The sequence below is a fragment of the Papio anubis genome, chromosome 2 (assembly GCF_008728515.1).
Source record: "Papio anubis isolate 15944 chromosome 2, Panubis1.0, whole genome shotgun sequence".
Lineage (NCBI taxonomy): Eukaryota > Metazoa > Chordata > Mammalia > Primates > Cercopithecidae > Papio > Papio anubis.
Genome location: NC_044977.1, coordinates 91,647,064 through 91,667,481, shown reverse-complemented (window position 1 = coordinate 91,667,481; position 20,418 = coordinate 91,647,064). Strand labels below are relative to the sequence as shown.

Genomic DNA, 20,418 nt, shown 5'->3' with positions numbered 1-20,418 from the left:
TCCCAGGTTCAAGCAATTCTCTTGCCTCAGCCTCCCAAGTAGCTGGGGCTACAGGCATGTGTCACCATGCCCAGCTAATTTTTGTATTTTTAATAGAAACGAGGTTTCATCATATTGGCCAGGCTGGTCTCAAACTCCTGACCTCAAGTGATCTGCCCCCCTCAGCCTCCCAAAATGCTGGGATTACAGGCATGAGCCTGGCCTAGAAGTTTATATATTGAATTATCTTCCAGCTTATGGCTTGGCTTTTGACTTTGGTGTCTTCTGATGAATTGAGGTTCTTAAATGTAGCATAATTTATCAGGCTTTATATTTTTTATTATTCCTTTATATTTTGCATTTTCTGTCTTGAGGAAAAAAGTCTTTGTACTGAGATAAAAGGAGGCTTGGTTCTATGAGAAAGTAGAGACAAAGATGCTCTAAACATCTTTGTCTGTCCTGTTATTGTTCAGGGGTAAAAATGTCTTTAGCTTCTGATTCCCTTCATTTCTGCTTTTTGTTTTGTAGATTCAAGTCCAATTCTGCTCAACTGCTTGTTGAGGCTCGAGTTCAGCCTAATCCATCAAAACATGTGAGTGTCTATTACTTGAATGAGGCTTCTCATGATTGCACATTGTTCTTGCTTTGGCTTGCAGTGTCGTTAAGAGCTATCTTTGCTTGGGCAGGCGCGGTGGCCCACGTCTGTAATCCCAGCACTTTGGGAGGCCAAGGCGGGTGGATCACGAGGCTAGGGGATCAAGACCATCCTGGTTAACACGGTGAAATCCCGTCTCTACTAAAAATACAAAAAAAAAATTAGCCGGGCGTGGTGGCGGGTGCCTATAGTCCCAGCTACTCGGGAGGCTGAGGCAGGAGAATGGCGTGAACCTGGGAGGTGGAGCTTGCAGTGAGCCAAGATCATACCACTACACTCCAGCCTGGGCGACAAAGCAAGACTCTGTCTCAAAAAAAAAAAAAAGCTATCTTTGCTTTGTTTATAGTTCAACATGCCCACAGTATTTGTTCTAGTATTGACTTAAATCTTCTGTTACGGTTTGAAAAGTTTCCTTACAGTTAGGGACTAAATCATTGCCTGTCCTTTGGCCCTCTCCAGCCCCACCTTCCTCTCTGCACTTTCAGCCTGCACTCCATTCTTTGTGGGTGCCTTGGTGTTTCTGAGATTACCGCACATGTCTTCTATTCTGTTTGTGCCTTCCCTTCCTAGAACGTCCAGACTCTGTTTCCACCTTCGCTTAGAGAGAGGGAATTCACCTTTAAAGACCCCAGTCCGGCCAGGCACAGTGGCTCAGGCCCATAATCCCAGCACTTTGGGAGGTCGAGGTGGGCGGATCACTTGAGGTCAGGAGTTCAAGACCAGCCTGGCAAACATGGTGAAAACCCATCTCTACTAAAAATACAAAAATTAACCAGGCATGGCGTCTCATACCTGTAATCCTAGCTACTTGGGAGGCTGAGGCAAGAGAATCGCTTGAACGATTGAAGGCAGGGAGGTGGAGGTTGCACCACTTGGTGCAAGCCAAGATTGCACCACTGCACTCCAGCCTGGGTGACAGAGACTCTATCAAAAGGAAAAAAAAGGAATCTAAGAATCTAAGCCGGCCGGGCGCGGTGGCCCAAGCCTGTAATCCCAGCACTTTGGGAGGTCGGTACGGTGGATCACTTATAGGTCAGGAGATCGGTGATCATCCTGGCTAACATGGTGAACCTCGCTCTACTAAAAATACAAAATCTGTGGCCAGGCGCGGTGGCGTGGGCGCTTTGTAGTCTCAGTTGTTTTGGGAGGTTGAGGCTGGAGATATCGGTATGAGGCGGAAGCAGAGTATCGGTGATCACGCCATCGCACTCCAGCCTGGGAGTACAGCGAGACTCCGCCTCAAAAAAAAAAAAAAAAGAATCTAAGCCACCTCTTTGACAAAGCCTTTCTCCTGGATCATTCCTCTGGAAACTCACCTAATTATATCTATAAACTTTTACACGTGTGTTATAGTGATTAACTCATATTGTTTTACCACCCCTACCATAGAAGCTGTATTTTAATAATGCATAGCAATTTCCTGTGTATCTAGGAGCTAAACGAACATTTGTCAAATATTTTTTGAATGAAGGCCATGCTAAAAGAGATCTTGGAAGGCAGAATTGGGGCTCAGATCACCACATAATTTCTGCAGCCTCTTAAGACAAAGGTTTCCAGAAGCAAAATGGATAAACATGAGAATCCAGTTCTTTTCCTCAACTTGTTTTTTTATATTTCCAGTAAACTAAAAAGAAGCTAATGTTCTTATAAGTGGACTTTTCCATTGGTTCGTGGTTTTAGCCAAGGTCCCCAGATTGTCTTTCTCTGCCAGTTTGTGTAGCGTAATGTGGATTCAGGAGTACATGCTATACTGTTATTTGCACACATTCTAGAAGAGTTTCTTCCCTAGTAGGTGTCTCCACATCCCCCTGCCACCTCCCCATATTAATTACATGTGACATCTGGTGTATTAAGGATGAGTTGTAACTTAGTAAAGGCTGTAGTATTTTGTAGTTTGGGCACATCGATATAGTGAAACCACTGTCCTTGACAAGTAAAATTACAATGTTGACCATTGGACGATTTATAGACTTATCCTCTAATAACCTTTGTGACTGGGTTTCTAGAAGTTGTGAGGGGCAACTCTGCTGTGCTTAACAGGGGTAGTTTACAAAAGAAACCTGATAGCTTCTAAAAGAAGTTGGACTAAGTGACCTCTTAAGGACCTTGGCAATTCTGAAACCCTGAGTTTTTCAGTCCGCCATTATAAACCACCGTAAGTTCTCATTTCAGCCTTCTTTCTGCCTCTGAAGCCTGGTGATTCTGTAAGCCCAGCCCAGCTGCTACATCCTTCAGGAAGCCTTCCTGTTGTATACTTTTAGCTTAGTACCCTTGGGACTCAGAGTCCACACATTGCAGTTGAATGCTGATACTTGTTGCAGGGTAAGGATCACTTCCCATGCACCCGGCTGCATGAGGTACCCTTATGGCCTCCTGGACCTGACTCCTCTTTGGCTCACGTGGCTCTATTTCTCTCCAGGTTCCCACATCCCATCCCCCTCACCACTGTGCAGTGTGTATGCAGTTTGTGCGAAAGGAAAACCTACTCTCTTTGGCCTGTCAGCACCAGTTTTGCCGCAGCTGCTGGGAGCAGCACTGCTCAGTTCTCATCAAGGACGGCGTGGGCGTGGGTGAGTCTGCCACAGAACTTATAAAAAGCTGGCATTAAGTGTTTATCTTTGACTCTGCTTTTTCATGTACTCAAGTAAACTGAGTATTTTCTTCTGAGCCTGATTGAGATTTTTATCATCAGAACTAATGATTTTCAAATACATCAATACAAACAGTGACAAAGGTTTCCCCAGTCCTCAGCAAGCAAAATGAGAAAACTAAATACACTGTTGTAAATGTTAACATGAGTGCAGAGCAACCTTCTCTCACCTTTTGGGAGAACCGTCCTTTAAAATGCCTACCTTAATTCCACAAGTGGCAACCATAACTCAGAAATGCCCACAGGAGTTTGCTGCTATTTAGGTAACATAGCACAAATCAAATTTGATGATACTGAAACAAATTAGTATCACATTAATTGATATCTGCAGAGTCCCACAATTGGTGATAATCACCTATAAATAATGTTAAACATCACAAAACTCAGTTGTTAGTCAAGAACTGTAAATAAGGATTTTTAAAATGGTTTTGTTATTTAATGGTGCCATTAGTGATATCATTTGGGATAATGTTTTAGTTTCATTGCCGTGAAAATATGCTAATTTCTCTTTGAATAAATTCTGTTGCTTGAAGGGTTTCTTTTATGCAACTCGGATTTGTTGAGTGAATTGGGTGGGCAAATTGTGTCATTGTGTCTTCTGCAGTATGGTTGTCCATGATGGTTTGTTTGTTTGTTTGTTTTTTTGAGACGGAGTCTGGCTCTGTCGCCCAGGCTGGAGTGCAGTGGCCAGATCTCAGCTCACTGCAAGCTCCGCCTCCCGGGTTTACGCCATTCTCCTGCCTCAGCCTCCCAAGTAGCTGGGACTACAGGTGCCCGCCACCTCGCCCGGCTAGTTTTTTGTATTTTTTAGTAGAGACGGGGTTTCACCATGTTAGCCAGGATGGTCTCGATCTCCTGACCTCGTGATCCTCCCGTCTCGGCCTCCCAGAGTGCTGGGATTATAGGCTTGAGCCACTGCGCCCGGCCTGTTTGGTTTTTTGGTTTTGTTTTTGTTTTTCTTTTTGTTTTTGTTTTTGAGACAGAGTTTCGCTCTTGTTGCCCAGGCTGGAGTGCAATCGCGCGATCTCGGCTCACCACAACCTCCGCCTCCTGGGTTCAAGCGATTCTCCTGCCTCAGCCTCCTGAGTAACTGGGATTACAGGCATGTACCACCATGCCCGGCTAATTTTGTATTTTTAGTGGAGACGGGGTTTCACCATGTTGGTCAGACTGGTCTTGAACTCCCGACCTCAGGTGATCTGCCTGCCTTGGCCTCCCAAAGTGCTGGGATTACAGGCATGAGCCATTGCACCTGGCCCCATCAGGTTATTTTTGTTCAACAGGAGTCTCTTGTATGGCTCAGGACTGTCCACTCCGTACACCAGAGGACTTCGTGTTTCCATTGCTTCCCAATGAAGAATTGAGAGAGAAATACAGGCGCTACCTCTTCAGGGACTATGTGGAGGTATGGCCAGCCTTTGTTCTGCCTTCTGTCTTCCTGGGCCTACCTTCCATCAAAGGGTCATTACTTACTTTATAGACTAGGGTGACATTAAGTGATAGTGTTCGAAGAAAGAGCTCCATAGGTTTAAAAAAGTTTGAAAACCACTAGAGTGATAGTGAAGAGTACAGGCCCTAGAGTCAGACACACCATTGTGTGAAACCTGGATACTTCCTTGCTTTGTGACCACTCTTTTTTTTCTCTTGTGAGACAGTGCCTTGCTATGTTGCCTGGCTGGAGTGCAGTGGCGCAATCTTGGCTCACTGCAACCTTCACCTCCCAGGTTTAAGCGATTCTCCTGCCTCAGCCTCCTGAGTAGCTGGGACTACAGGCATGCGCCACCGCTCCCAGCTAATTTTTGTATTTTTAGTAGAGATGGGGTTTCACCATGTTGGCCAAGATTATCTCAATCTCTTGACCTCATGATCTGCCTGCCTCAGCCTCCCAAAGTGCTGGGATTACAGGCGTGAGCCACTGTACCCAGCCTCTCTTTTTTTTTTTTTTTTAATTCTGAGTCTTGATTTTCTCTTCCATAGACACACATCCCCACCTTGTACACAGTGGCTTAAAGAAGCTATTGTGTGTTCAGTGGATGAATATAAATTAGGCATATTTAGGAGCTGCTGTTATATTCGGTTCCCTGTGTGGTTGAGCAGAGAGAAGGGGTATTACTTTTTGAGTAATTGGAAAACTTGTCCAGGATTCCAGCATGGTCACTTTTGTAGTCCTTTCCCTCTATTAGGCCATTTGCTAGGCCTGCTGATTCCATGCAATATAATTTTCTTTTCTTTTTCTTTTTTTTTTTTGGGGGGGAGGCAGGGTTTTACTCTGTCACCCAGGCTGGAGTGCAGAGGCACAAACATGGCTCACTGCAGCATCTGACCTCCCAGACTCAAGCAGTCCTCCTAAGCCTCCCGAGCAGGTGGGACTACTGGCATGCACCACCAAACTCAGCTAATTTTTGTGTTTTTTGTAAAGATGGGTGTTTCACCATGTTGCCCAGGCTAGTCTCGAACTCCTGAGCTCAAGCCATCCACCCAATGCAGCATAACTTTCGTATTTGTCTTTTTTGCCTAAGCTTTCCAGATTAATTTATGGTCTGGTTCTTGTCATGCACATGCCACAGGATAAATAGAAGGCCTTGTTCTTTATGCTGTTTGCTGCCTTTGAGGGTCATTGAGCTCCTCAGAGATACTTTTTTTTTTCTTTTTTTTTGAGATGGAGTCTCACTCTGTCGCCCAGGCTGGAGTACAGTGGCGGCACGATCTCAGCTCACTGCAGCCTGTCTCACAGGTTCAAGTGCTTCTCCAGCCTCAGCCTCCTGAGTAGCTGAGATTACAAGCTTGCACCACCATACCCAACTAATTTTGGGGAGCCCGGTCTCTGTCGCCCAGGCTGGAGTGCAGTGGCGGGATCTTAGCTCACTGGGGCGGGGACGTGGCGTGGGTAGGGACAGTCGCCCGCCACCTGCGCCAGCTAGTTTTTGTATTTATTTTTTACCCAGTAAGAGGCCGAGGGTTTCCCGTGCTAGCCAGGATGGTCTCGATCTCCTGACCTTGTGATCCGCCCGTGTCAGCCTCCCAAAGTGTTGGGATTACAGGCTTGAGCCACCGCGCCCGGCCCCAACTAATTTTTGTGTTTTTTAGTAGAGACGGGGTTTCACCACGTTGGCCTAGTCTCAAAGTCCTGACCTCAGGTGATCCGCCTGCCTCGGCCTCCCAAAGTGCTGGGATTACAAGGCATGAGCCACTGTGTCCGGCTTTATTTGTTATTTTTTAATTTTTTTGGAGACAGAGTTTTGCTGTCATCCAGGCTGGAATGCATTGGTGCAATCAGCTCACTGCTGCCTCAAATTTCAGGCCTCAAGCAGTCTTCCCACCTCAGCCTCCTTAGTAGCTAAGACTACAGGCAGGAGCCACCATGCCTGGTGCAATTCTATATAACCTTAGATCATTCCAGTGAGTTGCTACCTGGTTTAAGCTAGACGTCCTAAGTTCCTCTTTAATATCTGGCTTATGTTTGGTTTTCACAACATCCTTTCTGAATTTATATAACCCCTTGATATAAGTCATCAGCTGGGAGAACAGAAAGTGTTTGAATATTCAGGGGGTTCTGATTTTTAGACAGCAACTAAGAGATGTCCTCATTGTTTCCTCTTGGTGTGTTCACAGAGTCATTACCAGCTCCAGCTGTGCCCTGGTGCAGACTGCCCCATGGTTATTCGGGTACAAGAGCCTAGAGCTCGCCGAGTACAGTGCAATCGGTGCAACGAGGTCTTCTGGTAAGAGTGAGTGTGAGTGCTGAGCAGCCCTGGGCTCATGCCCCATCCTCCAAAGCACCACTGCTGTTGCTCCATGTGAGGGCGGCACTGGAAGAGGCAGGGTCTTTGAGCCAACAGAGCAACTGTGCTCCAAGTGGGTAGGTTTATGCCCAGCATCTCATATTCCACTAGGTCTTCAATACATGCTCAGTCTGGAGGCAAGGAGTTGACACAGGTTCTTGGAGAATGTGTTGTGGCTTATGCTACTAAGTCTCATGGCCCAGAGATTGTGTGGGATGTATCTATCTTTATAGCTAATCACATATTACTGTGTTTGAAAGGTATAATCTTCAGCATTTTAATCTTTCTCTGTCTTGGCCTTTCTTGGCTAATTTTTGTAAAACTAAGTCATAAATATATTCTACATCTACTGAAGGTTCACTTCATTCAGTAGATACCATGGGAATAACTAAAGTTTACCGAAGGCTTACCAGATGACAGACACTACTATCCTGATCACTTACCTTGCATTATCACAACTGTATATGACCCTTACATTCTCTCATTTTTTGTTGTTTTCTTGAGACGGAGTCTTGCTTTGTAGCCCAGGGTGGAGTGCAGTGGTGCATACTTTGCTCACCACAACCTCCACTTCCCAGGGTCAAGCAATTCTCCTACCTCAGCCTCCTGAGTAGCTGAGATTACAGGCACATGCCATCATGCCTGGCTGATTTTTGTATTTTTAGTAGAGACAGGGTTTCATTATGTTGGCCAGGCTGGTCTCAAACTCCTGACCTCGTGATCTGCCCACCTTGGCCTCCCAAAGTACTGGGATTACAGGATTGAGCCACTGCGCCTGGCTATGACCCTTATATTCTATGAAGATATCAAGGTACAAGGTAAACCTAGTAAATAGTAGAACCATAATTTAGGCCCAGATCTGTCCTAATCATACCTCCCTGGAATATTCATGGTGGGGCTTCAGAGAAACTGCTTGGAAAATGAGATGTGTGTGTGCGCACATGCCTGTATTTCAAAACATTATTGACACCGAAGATTAAGAATCACTAATGTAGTGGTTCTTTCATTTTAAATCAGGCAGCCACCAGGATCACAGCGATTCAGAGAGACTCCTTGTAATGGTTCTTTATCCTTGTGTCCCACTTTATGAAGTTACTTCCCTGGGTATTTGCCTGAGGGCCTTTTCTAGCCACAAAGTACTGTTGGCCTCCACCAAAGAAAAATTGAAAATATGGAAGCCTAGCCCGACGAATATTGGAGTCTTTTTTTTTTTTTCTTCTGTTTTAAGTTTCAGTGTCATCAGATATATCATGACCCTACAGATTTTGCAAGTTCTGGCATTTGTGCATCCTTGTGTGCATGTCTGGCTGGGAAATCAGATGAGACTCCCAGAAATGGATCTCAATCCTGCCTTAGGTCTGAGCTAGGGAGTCCTTCTCAGAGCACCTCACCATGCCCTATGAGAGTCATAGCTCTGTGTTTGACATCTTGGGGGTTGGTAAACAAGATGTTTAAACAAGATATTTAACATACATAGCATAGCTCACTGCAGCCTCAAACCCCTGGTATGAAGTAATCCTTCTGCCTTAGCCTTCCAAGTAGCTGAAACTACAGATGCCCGGCTAATTTTTAAAAATTTGTTGTAGAGGCCAGGTGCAGTGGCTCACACCTGTGACCCCAGCACTTGAGGAGGCCGAGGCGAGTGGATCACCTAAGGTCAGGAATTCAAGACTAGCCTGGCCAACATGATGAAATCCCATCTCTACTAAAAATACAAAAATTAGCCAGGTGTAGTGGCAGGAGCCTGTAATCTCAGCTACTCAGGAGGCTGAGGCAGGAAAATCACTTGAACCAAGGAAGCAGAGGTTGCAGTGAGCCGAGATCATGCCATTGCACTCCAGCCTGGGTGACAAGAGCGAAACTCTGTCTCAAAAAAAAAAAGATTGTAGAGGCAGGGTCTTCGTATGTTGCCTATGTTGGTCTCAAACTCCTGGTCTAAAGCAATCCTTTTTTTTTTTTTTAAACAGGGTCTCTCTCAGTTGCCCACGTTGTAGTACAGTGATGCAAATACAGCTCACTGCAGCCTTGACCTCCAGAGCTCAGGCAATCCTCCTACCGTAGACTCTCTAATAGCTGGGACTACAGACACATGCCACCACACCTGGCTAGTTTTTTCATTTTTTGTAGAGATGGGGTCTCACCATGTTGTCCAGGCTGGCTTCAAACTCTTGGGCTCAAGCAGTCCTCCCATCTTGACCTTCCATAGTACTAGGATTACAAGCATGAACCATTGCACTCGGCCTACAGAAACATTTTATTTGTGCATGTTAGAGCATGTCTTACAAAGGCTTAAGTTGAAGAGACATTCATGCAGTATTTCAGTATAACTCATGAGTAAGTAAAGGTTCCATGGGCCTTGAGAGAGAACTTTACCTATTTGAAAAGCTCTAGACCAGGCAGGATGGCCCACACCTGTAATCCCAGCACTTTGGGAGACCGAGGCAAGCAGATCATAAGGTCAAGAGATGAAGACCATCCTGGCCAACATGGTGAAACCCCATCTCTACTAAAAATACAAAAATTAGGCTGGGCGCAGTGGCTCACGCCTGTAATCCCAGCACTTTGGGAGGCTGAGGTAGGCGGATCACATGGTCAGGAGATCGAGACCATCCTGGCTAACACGGTGAAACCCGTCTCTACTAAAAATACAAAAAATTATCCAGGTGTTGTGGCGGGCGCCTATAGTCCCAGCTACTTGGGAAGCTGAGGTAGGAGAATGATGTGAAGCCAGGAGGCGGAGCTTGCAGTAAGCCGAGATTGTGCCACTGCACTCCAGCCTGACGACAAAGCGAGACTGCGTCTCAAAAAAAAAAAAGAAAAGCTCTAATTCATGATTTGTTAACTTGGATAAAAGGAAAATTTTAAACATGGGACCCTGACTTAATGAATATTTGAATGTTTTTCTTTTCCAATTTTAAGTTTCAAGTGTCGTCAGATGTATCATGCACCCACAGACTGTGCCACGATCCGGAAATGGCTCACGAAGTGTGCAGACGACTCTGAAACAGCCAACTACATTAGTGCTCACACTAAAGACGTAAGGATTGTATTTCACCTCTCATGGATCTGCCCTCTTATTGCTGCCCAGGGCCTAGCCTTGGAGATTTGCCATCTGAGAGCAGAATACCCAGAGCCCCAGGGCCCTTCCTGAGGACTAGGGGTTGGGGACCTTCATGCAGAGTTGGCAGCTTGTAGCAGGTTATCACAGGATGCATTGGGTGCATTTTTTCTTTATTATTATGAAATGCCAAAATGCCAGAAAAGGGGGAACTAATTAGAAGAGAACTACCAGTCTTTAACAGCTCTGAAAAGGAGGTGGTTGATAGTCATACTTGATACATAGTAAGGCTGTAATGCAAGCTCAGACCTGCACGATACTCATTTTGAAGTTTCCCGTGGGAAAGTATGGTCCGCGGGCTCTAGGGGCCACTGTACCCTTTGTCAGTCACTCGCAGAGTATGCACTCACAAGCACAGTTTTAATAACAACATTATTAAACATGGTCGACTTCATAGCAGTGGGAGATCACAGCATCAGACTGGTCTCTGCATTGCTGCTTCAGGTTGCTGGCATCTCTCAAATGGTAGAGAGGAGTTTTAGATGTGGTTTCCTTACCCTCTTCTCGAAGCAGAAGTTCAGGCAAGCTGACCATGACTGAATCCATTGTGGCAGCTCCTGTGCTGCTTTGCCAGTCCTCTCAAGAAGGCAGGTTTTCTGCTGATTCAACCTGTGCTTAATCTGAGCAGCTTCGTGGCAGGGGCAGATGGTGGAAGACTTAGTGGGGTTCAGCTGGTGCTTGAAGCGTTTCAAGGCCAAATATGCTGACGTCATTTCCTTGACTTACTGTTCCAGCCTCAGTGACCTGCCACATTTAAGTGAGATGCTCCTCCCCAGAAGTGCTCGCATGATGAGCAACTGGGCACAGGTGCCAGGAGCTTTGTGTAATTTGTCTTAAAACCAACCTGGTGGTATGTGAGCCTAATGGCACCCTTCTGTCTCCTCAGTGTCCCAAGTGCAACATCTGCATTGAGAAGAATGGAGGCTGCAATCACATGGTGAGCAGAAGCCTCTGCACTTTGTATGTGTGACCTGGAACCTTTGGTCAGTGTGCCCTTAACGTGTTCTCTTCTGTTTCCCTCTGACAGCAATGCTCCAAGTGTAAACACGGTGAGTTCCAAGCTTGGTGTGTAAGGCCCAGTGGCACTTTCTTGTGGTTGGGTCTCCGTTACTATTTAAGTGAGTACTTCTGCCATGAAATGACAAAACATAGAAGAGCCACAGTCACTTAACAGTCACAGTAACTGGCATAAAGTAGCTTTTTTTTTTTTTATTTTATATTTTTTGGTCCCTCTTACAATCCCACTGCTATCTTGCTAACACATATAGTCAGACGTCAACTTTGGGGTAATCCTCATGATCCTCAGTTATCCAAGAAGATGATTTCAGGGTGTTACTTTCACTTTTTTGCCAAGGCAGGTAAGTAGCTTGGGGCTTATCTGTGCTACCTTGTAGATACCTTTACCAGAAGTAGTAAAATAATGGTTTTCCCTTGCTGTTTTACAATAGTGGGGGTTTTGATTTAACCTTTCAGACCTCCTTCATCCATCAGGAATAATTTACATAGCTAGAACCCATTGGTTTTGTATGCCACCCAGCCAGGTCAGCTGAAGAAACAGAATCCCTTCAAGTAGAAAATATGTCCAAGTGGGTCTCTCCTACACAGCTGCTTTGATGCTCATCAGGAGCCCCTGAGAGTCTGAGAGTTTCTTTTTTGTGTGTGAAGGAATCTCACTCTGTCACCCATGAAGTTTAGTGATGCAATCTCAGCTCACTGTAACCTCCATCTCCTGGTTTCAAGCAGTTCTCCTGCCTCAGCCTTTCGAGTAGCTGGGATTACAGGCATCTACCACTGCGCCTGGCTAATTTCTGTATTTTTAGTAGAGACGGGGTTTTGCCATGTTGGCCAGGCTGGTCTCAAACTCCTGACCTCAGGTGATCTGCCTACCTTGGCCTCCCAAAGTGCTGGGACTACAGGAGTGAGCCACTGCGCCTGACCGAGAGTTTTGCTTTGCAAGGGCCTGTGCAAATGCTATTTCCAGGAACCCTCTTTTCTTTATTTTTTGAGACAGTGTCTCACTCTGTCGCTCAGGCTGGAGTGCAGTGGCATGATCTTGGCTCACTGCAACCTCTACCTCCTGGGTTTAAGCAATTCTGCCACCACAGCCTCCTGAGTAGCTGGGATTACAGGGACTCACCACCACACCTGGCTACTTTTTTGTATTTTTAGTAGAGACGGGGTTTCACCATGTTAGCCAGGCTGGTGTCAAACTCTTGACCTCGGCCGGGCGCAGTGGCTCACGCCTGTAATCCCAGCACTTTGGGAGGCCGAGACAGGCGGATCACGAGGTCAGGAGATCGAGACCATCCTGGCTAACACAGTGAAACCCTGTCTCTACTAAAAATACAAAAAATTAGCCGAGCATGGTGGCAGGCGCTTGTATGTAGTCCCAGCTACTCAGGAGGCTGAGGGAGGAGAATGGCATGAACCCGGGAGGCAGAGCTTACAGTGAGCCGAGATCACGCCACTGCACTCCAGCCTGTGCGACAAAGTGAGACTCCGTCTCAAAAAAAAAAAAAACAACAAACAAAAAAAACTCTTGACCTCAGGGGATCCGCCTGCCTCGGCCTCTCAATGTGCTGGGATTATAGGCGTGAACCACCGTGCCTGGCCTTTTTTTTTTTTTTCCCAAAGATGGAGTTTTGCTCGTCACTCAGGCTGGAATGCAATGGCGCAATCTTGGTTCACTGCAACATCTGCCTCCTGGGTTCGAGCAATTCCACCTCATCCTCCCCAGTAGCTGCAATTACAGGCGCCCACCACCACACCTGGATAATTTTTGTGTTCTTAGTATAGACGGGGTTTCACCATGTTGTCCAGGCTGGTCTCGAACTTCTGACCTCAGGCAGTCTGCCTGCCTCGACTTCCCAAAGTGCTGGGATTACAGATGTGAGCCACCGTGCCCGGCCCCAGGAGCCCTTTTAATCAGAGTGGTCATGGCAGGGACTTAGACAGTAACATTGACTCTGCAGTGCCGAATGAAGATAGGCCATGGCTAGTGGCATATTTCTTCCATGGGGCCACACCCCCCCCCCTTTTTTTTTTTTTTTTTTTTTTTTTGAGATAGAGAAGCTCTGTCATCCAGGCTGGAGTGCAGTGGTGCGATCTCAGCCCACTGCAAGCTCCGCCTCCCGGGTTCACGCCATTCTCCCGCCTCAACCTCTGGAGTAGTTGGGACTACAGGCGCCCGCCACCACGCCCGGCTAATTTCTTTTTGTATTTTTAGTAGAGACGGGGTTTCACCATGTTAGCCAGGATAGTCTCGATCTCCGGACCTTGTGATCCACCTGCCTCGGCCTCCCAAAGTGCTGGGATTACAGGCTTGAGCCAGCGCACCCAGCGGGGCCACACTCTTTCCCTCTCTTTTTCTTTGTATATATATGAGAGAGAGAAGTGTATCATACACTTAGAACAATGCAAAAGACACATAGAGTTTAAAGAATAATGACAAACACCCCAGCACCCACCACATTTCTAGTGCCTGAGAAGCCCCATGGGTGTCCATATCGCTTGACACCCAGAGTTAACTGCCATCTCACAAGAATCACTTGAATCCAGGAGGTAGAAGTCATAGTGAACCGAGATTGTGCCACTGAACTCCAGCCTGGGTGATAGAGCGAGACTCCATCTCAAAAAAAACTGCCATCTCTTTCTTTTTTTTTTTTTTTTTTTTTTGAGACAGAGTCTCGCTCTGTCGCCCAGGCTGGAGTGCAGTGGCCGGATCTCAGCTCACTGCAAGCTCCACCTCCTGGGTTTACACCATTCTCCTGCCTCAGCCTCCCGAGTAGCTGGGACTACAGGCGCCCGCCACCTCGCCCAGCTAAGTTTTTGTATTTTTTAGTAGAGACGGGGTTTCACCGTGTCAGCCAGGATGGTCTCGATCTCCTGACCTCGTGATCCGCCCGTCTCGGCCTCCCAAAGTGCTGGGATTACAGGCTTGAGCCACCGCGCCCGGCCTCTCTTTCTTTGCTGTATATTTATATCACCTATATGGGCAACCCTAAGGAATGTGGTGGTTTTTTTGTTTGTTTGTTTGTTTGTTTTTTTCGAGACGGAGTCTCACTCTGTCACCCAGAGCTGAGTGCAGTGGCGCGATCTCGGCTCACTGCAACCTCCACCTCCGAGGTTCAAGCAATTATCCTGCTGGGCCTCTGGAGTAGCTGGAATTGCAGTCACATGCCACCACACCCAGCTAATTTTTGATGGAGTCTCACTCTGTCTCCGGGGGTAGAGTGCAATGGTGCAATCTCGGCCCACTGCAACCTCCGCCTCCTGGGTTCAAGCAATTCTCCTGCCTCAGCCTCCCAAGTAGCTGAGATTATAGGCACCCGCCACTATACCCAGCTAATTTTTTGTATTTTTGTTAGAGACGTGGTTTCACCATGTTGGCCAGGCTGGTCTTGAACTCTGACCTCGTGATTAGCCCACCTTGGCCTCCCAAAGTGCTTGGATTACAGGCATGAGCCACCACGCCCGGCCTATATTGTTTAAAATGGTAGCAAGCACACCTAGCTAATTAAGGAGAGGGCAGTGTTGCCACTATTAGGTGAAGGCTCCCAGGAGAGAAATGGAACAACCTCTGGGTCTCCGGGTTTTGCTTTGGCTTCCCTAAAATTATTCAGGAGCCTCATTTTTTGGTAAGTCAGTAAGCCAAGTTATCCCAGGAGATTGAATCCTGAGAAACAGGAATTACCCTGTCAGGGTCTCTGGAAGAGGCAGAATAGGCCAGATATAAAATCGAATAAGGTATTATTAGAACACACATTGTGTGTTCTAGACAACCAGGAGGACCTCACTTAGACAAGTTTTGCTTCTCATAGCAGGCTTGACAAAGATATAACAAGGCACATAGCCCATGTGCTCATGGAATGCAGAATATCAACAGGCCATTGTTCATCCAACAGAACTATGGTTGGCTTCTCTCCATTCGACTGCAATAATTCTTTGAGCATCTAACAATAATTCTTTAAACATACAGGAAAAAAAAGCATTTTTTTTTTTTTGAGACAAGGTCTTGCTCTGTCACCCAGGCTGGAGTGCAGTGGTGCAATCTCAGTCACCCAGGCTGGAGTGCAGTGGTGCAATCTCAGCTCACAATCTCCGCCCTGCAGGTTTAACCAGTTCTCGTGCTTCAGCCTCCCAAGTAGCTACTGGCACGTGCCACCATACCTGGCTAATTTGTGTGTGTGTGTGTGTGTGTGTGTGTGTGTGTGTGTATATATATATGTATGTATTTTTTTTTAATAGAGACGGGGGTTTCACCATGTTGGCAAGGCTGGTCTCAAATTCCTGACCTCAGGTGATCCACCTGCCTTGGCCTCCCAGAGTACTGGGATTACAGGTGTGAGCTACCACAAAAGCAGAATCATAGTTCTGATTATGAACCATTGGATAGCTCTAGGTTTTATAGAAATGTGTTATTTGTCACGCACAGTGGCTCATGCCTGTAATCCCAGCACTTTGAGAGGCAGAGATGGGCAGCTCACTGAACATTGGGGGTTCGAGACCGGCCTAGCCAACATGGTGAAGCCCCATCTCTACTAAAAATACAAAAATTAGCCAGCATGTTGTCGGGCGCCTGTCGTCCCAGCTACTCGGGAGGCTGAGGCAAGTGAATCGCTTGAACCTGGAATGCAGAGGTTGCAGTAAGCCGAGATCGTGCCACTGCACTCCAGCCTGGGTGACAGAGTGAGAGTTTGTCTCAAAAAAAAAAAAAAAAAGAAAAATAAGAAATGTGTTCTTGGCCGGGCGCGGTGGCTCAAGCCTGTAATCCCAGCACTTTGGGAGGCCGAGACAGGCGGATCACGAGGTCAGGATCGCGACCATCCTGGCTAACATGGTGAAACCCCGTCTCTACTAAAAAGATACAAAAAAATTAGCCGGGCGAGGTGGCAGGCGCCTGTAGTCCCAGCTACTCGGGAGGCTGAGGCAGGAGAATGGCGTGAACCCGGGAGACGGAGCTTGCAGTGAGCCGAGATTGCGCCACTGCACTCCAGCCTGGGCAACAAAGCGAGACTCCGTCTCAAAAAAAAAAAAAAAAAATGTGTTCTTTAAAATAGAAGAAAAAGGGGAAAAGCCTTTATTCTTAGCTTCATATACAAAAATCTTTCTAGGACAAGTGTGAGGGTAGGAAGCAGTAGGGAGGTCAGTTTGTACTGATGATGTGCATTTAGACAGTCAGGTGGGCCTCAGTTGGACAAGTTCCTGCTTCTCATAGTGGCATTGACATAGCAGACCAGTAGTCTGTACAGTCAGCATCTGCCTGTATTAGATTAATAAAACACATGGCACATGTGCTCATGGAATAGAAATTATCCATAGGCTTTTGTTCCTATCAGCAAGTACAGACTACAAGGACAGTAGGATGTGACAGGGATGAGAGGTGCACATTCCTTCAAGAAAGAGGCCCCCTTGGGAAGTTCTGTTCAGGTGACCCCTTTGGGAGCAGGGTCTGACTGTCTTTCTCCTCTGCCTATAGAGGAAAGTGGAGTTGTCTTGTAGATGTAAATGACTCTTCCTCTGTTCTGCACAGACTTCTGCTGGATGTGTCTAGGAGATTGGAAGACTCATGGCAGTGAATACTATGAGTGTAGTCGTTACAAGGAGAATCCTGACATTGTGAACCAGAGCCAACAAGCCCAGGCGAGGGAAGCCCTCAAGAAGTACTTATTCTACTTTGAGAGGGTAGGTGTCCTCTCCTGTACCTTCCCCTACAGGGTAGGCTTCTTCCACTTGGCCTGCTGGTGGGATTCCCAGGGGACTGGTAGACAGAGCCAGCCTGTGCACATAGAAGTCAGTGAATGGAGCTCCTGCGGTATCCCTGGGTGCTAGCTCTGTAGATGTGCCTTTCAAGCTCTACAGGGTATATCTCCAGCCAACAGGGAAGGACCTGGTACTGACCTTGGTTGAATGATGGATTGAAGGACAATGAGGGGCCATCAGACAGTCTTTTCCATCTAGTGCCATCTTTTTTTTTTCTTTTTTCAATGTTTTTAATTTTTATTTATTTTTTTCTTTCTGTCCTCACAATCTGTTCCCATAGTATCATCTTAGTAGTCAAATTTGGAAAGCAGTTTCTCCCAGGGAGCCCTTCAGAAGCCCAAAGAGCACCATGCATAATGGTCTCTAATCACAGTAGACCATCAGGGGCCTAGCTTTGCATAGTCGTCAGGGCTGGAGTCCCATTGACCCAGAAGGGTAGAGTGATCTGGTAGGCATACGGCTGTTCTGGACAGGTTAGAAGGATGGACTGAAGAAGACCTGCTCTTGCACTTTGGGGAATAAGTTACAGGAGCCTATGGCCATGTCCTGCCAGCAAGGTGTCTATCCTGAACTCTTGTGTAGACCTCTGCACCTTCGTGGGACTCGTGTGGTTTTCCCCTTCTGTGCCCTGTAGTGGGAAAACCACAACAAAAGCTTGCAGCTTGAGGCACAGACATACCAGCGGATTCACGAGAAGATTCAGGAGAGGGTCATGAACAATCTGGGGACATGGATCGACTGGCAGTACCTACAGAATGCTGCCAAGCTCTTGGCCAAGGTATCTACCACTTCACTCATCCTATCCCTGATCCAGTGCCTGGCTCTGTCACCACCTCTGAAAGTGGGAAGCCCTGTTGAAAGAGAGTATTTTAGCACCCTGTGCAGCCTTTCTTGCTTCTGCTTGTGGATCCACATCTTCATGTGCTGTGCCCATCAAGGACCTAGTCCTCTGCTGGATGTCCAGGGGATTTATAAGAGTGTTGCACTGCCTCTGCCTGTAGGGAAAACTAGAGCACTTTTCTTCTCCTTTTGTCCTGTGTATGCATCACTCAAAGGAAAATAAAAGATTGTCTGAAGTGCCGGGCGTGGTGGCTCACCCCTGTAATCCCAGCACTTTGGGAAGCCGAGGTGGGCGGATCACTTGAGGTCAGGAGTTTGAGACCAGCCTGGCCAACATGGTGAAACCCTGTCTCTACTAAAAATACAAAAGTTAGCTGGGCATGGGGGCACATGCCTGTAGTTCCAGCTACTTGGGAGGCACGAGAATTGCTTGAACCTAGGAGTTGGAGGCTGCAGTGAGCTGAGATCATTGCACTCCAGTCTGGGTGATAAAGCAAGACTCTGTCTCAAGAAAAAAAAAAAAAAAAAGATTGGGCAGGGTGCAGTGTCTCACGCCTATGATCCCAGCACTTTGGAAGGCCAAAGCAGATGGATTGCTTGAGCCCAGGAGTTTGAGACCAGCCTGGGCAACATGAGAAAACCCCGTCTCTACAAAAAAATACAAAAATTTGCCTGGTGTGGTGATGCACACCTGTAGTCCTGGCTACTTGGAAGGCTGACGTGGGAGGATCGCTTGAGTCTGGGAGGCGGAGTTTGCAGTGAGTGGGAATCGCACCACTGCACTCCAGCCTGGGCATCAGAATGAAACCTTGTTTCAAAAAAAAAAAAAAAAAAGGTTGTCTTTGGCTAAGCATTGAGATAGATGTGTTGACTCTGATGTCCTACTCAAGAGGGAAAAGCTATTGAGGCAGCTGCTGGTAATCACTTTGTAAAAGAAACTGGGTGTTCTGTGACCATTGTTTGTTTGTTTTTTCCCCATATCTTTTCACAATTCATCTCTATTTGGCTTGGTATAATTTCTTTCAGGCCCATACCTATAGAGCTAAGCTCATTTGCATGTGGAGGGTAGGAATTGTAAGAGCCACCTGAGATGCAGGTAGCTTAGAATCACAGACACAGGTCCCTTCTCTCCTGTTGCAGTGTCGATACACCCTGCAGTACACCTACCCATATGCATATTACATGGAGTCCGGACCCAGGAAGAAGCTGGTAAGGCAAAGCAATTTTTCTACTCTGTCCTGTTAGCCTCAAAGGTGCCCTTCTCTACCAGCACTTTGCAGGAGAGTGAGGACCAGACCCCTGGTCATTGGGAGGGCAAAGTTAAAACAAAACTCTAATTGCAAAATTCCACTTCTACTCTGGGCACCTCCAAAATATATCTCAGGTGCTGTTATTCTGTGTAATGTAAGACACATGCACCTAATCCTCTGAACAACTATATTTAAAGGGCGATTGGCTAAAAAGGTCTGTGGCCAGTGGGAGGCCACTAGTGCCCATGCTTGGGAGGGATATTTAGCATGCATGTCCTTAAGATATATTTGACTGTTTTATACCTTGTTTAATTCTTCATCTTAGAGTTGAATTTGAATATGAATTTATTGTTACTACCAGTAACAATAAATGTTAATAAACTAGTAATTCACATTTTTGTTTAAATGCTGGAAAACAGAAAAGCATTTACATTGTCCGGAAAGAAATTACCACTGTCAGCATTTTCCAGCCTTTTAAAATTAATATTGTGTATATATAATCAAGGTTTTATATATATAAAAAACAATATTTTATTGTTATAAAGTTTATTGTTATAGCTGTTATGATTTACCCGCCTGGTAAATACCATTTTGTTAATGATTGCATAAATGTGTCATCATGATTGTACCATCACTTGGGACATTTATTCTTTGTTTCGCTACTATAAATAGTACATTGAGGAACATTTTTGTGCATAAAGCTGTATCTTCTTAGATGTATAATTACTAAGTAAGTTTGAGTATTTTTAAGGCTCTTGATTTGCAGAAGGACTGGAAAAAAATGAAGTGATAGTGTCTGAGTATATTCGTTTGACTTATTTTTTACAGCATCCATTCCCTTTCATGTTGGGAGTGTTCTCTTTAGTGACTTAAATTCTTCCCCTTCCTTTGGGAGTGTGGAGGGTGGAGTGGACCTTTTAGGGGTGGAGGGTGAGTGTGGCCTTGCTGTTTGGATAGCCTTTTGTTTGGATTCTGGCTCTGGGCACAGGGAATAACACTGCTTTCTGAGGACAGTATCAGGATTGTCTGTAGTTCTTGAGCCTGAGGTGCTGCGTGTGCCCACCCTGTGTACAGGCCCTGCCCCAGCCATAGCCCACTCACCTTTTGACCCTCCTGCTCTGCCTATGCAGTTTGAATACCAGCAGGCTCAGCTGGAGGCTGAGATCGAAAACCTCTCATGGAAAGTGGAGCGTGCAGACAGCTATGACAGAGGGGTAAGTGCCTACTGTCCTCTTGGATTCTATATTGCAGGTAAAGGAGGACTGACCTGGTAATAGGTGAAAGGGTTGTTGGCTTGTGCATTGGAAGCTGCTGCTAAGAATGGGAAGGGCAGTGTTTTTTACTCCTTGGAGGTCCTGGAGGGTGTTTGTGGCTTTGGCTAC

General features: G+C 46.4%; 1 protein-coding gene across 14 annotated transcripts in view; it reads left to right on the top strand.

The window, feature by feature from the left end:
- Window positions 1–20,418, top strand: part of ARIH2 (ariadne RBR E3 ubiquitin protein ligase 2) — a 70,233-nt gene that overhangs the window by 47,401 nt on the left and 2,414 nt on the right. For 6 of the 14 annotated variants that reach the window (XM_031663355.1, XM_031663364.1, XM_031663354.1 and 3 more), the window contains 11 exons: window positions 508–571; window positions 3,054–3,204; window positions 4,568–4,689; window positions 6,897–7,006; window positions 9,986–10,103; window positions 11,071–11,121; window positions 11,212–11,302; window positions 16,717–16,868; window positions 17,581–17,724; window positions 18,906–18,995; window positions 20,167–20,250. In XM_031663355.1, the coding sequence (XP_031519215.1) occupies window positions 508–571; window positions 3,054–3,204; window positions 4,568–4,689; window positions 6,897–7,006; window positions 9,986–10,103; window positions 11,071–11,121; window positions 11,212–11,302; window positions 16,717–16,868; window positions 17,581–17,724; window positions 18,906–18,995; window positions 20,167–20,250 (1,177 nt within the window). The remainder of the gene's footprint in view (window positions 1–507; window positions 572–3,053; window positions 3,205–4,567; window positions 4,690–6,896; window positions 7,007–9,985; window positions 10,104–11,070; window positions 11,122–11,211; window positions 11,303–16,716; window positions 16,869–17,580; window positions 17,725–18,905; window positions 18,996–20,166; window positions 20,251–20,418) is intronic. The other 8 variants (XM_031663367.1, XM_031663358.1, XM_031663366.1 and 5 more) reach the window with 4 other exon arrangements.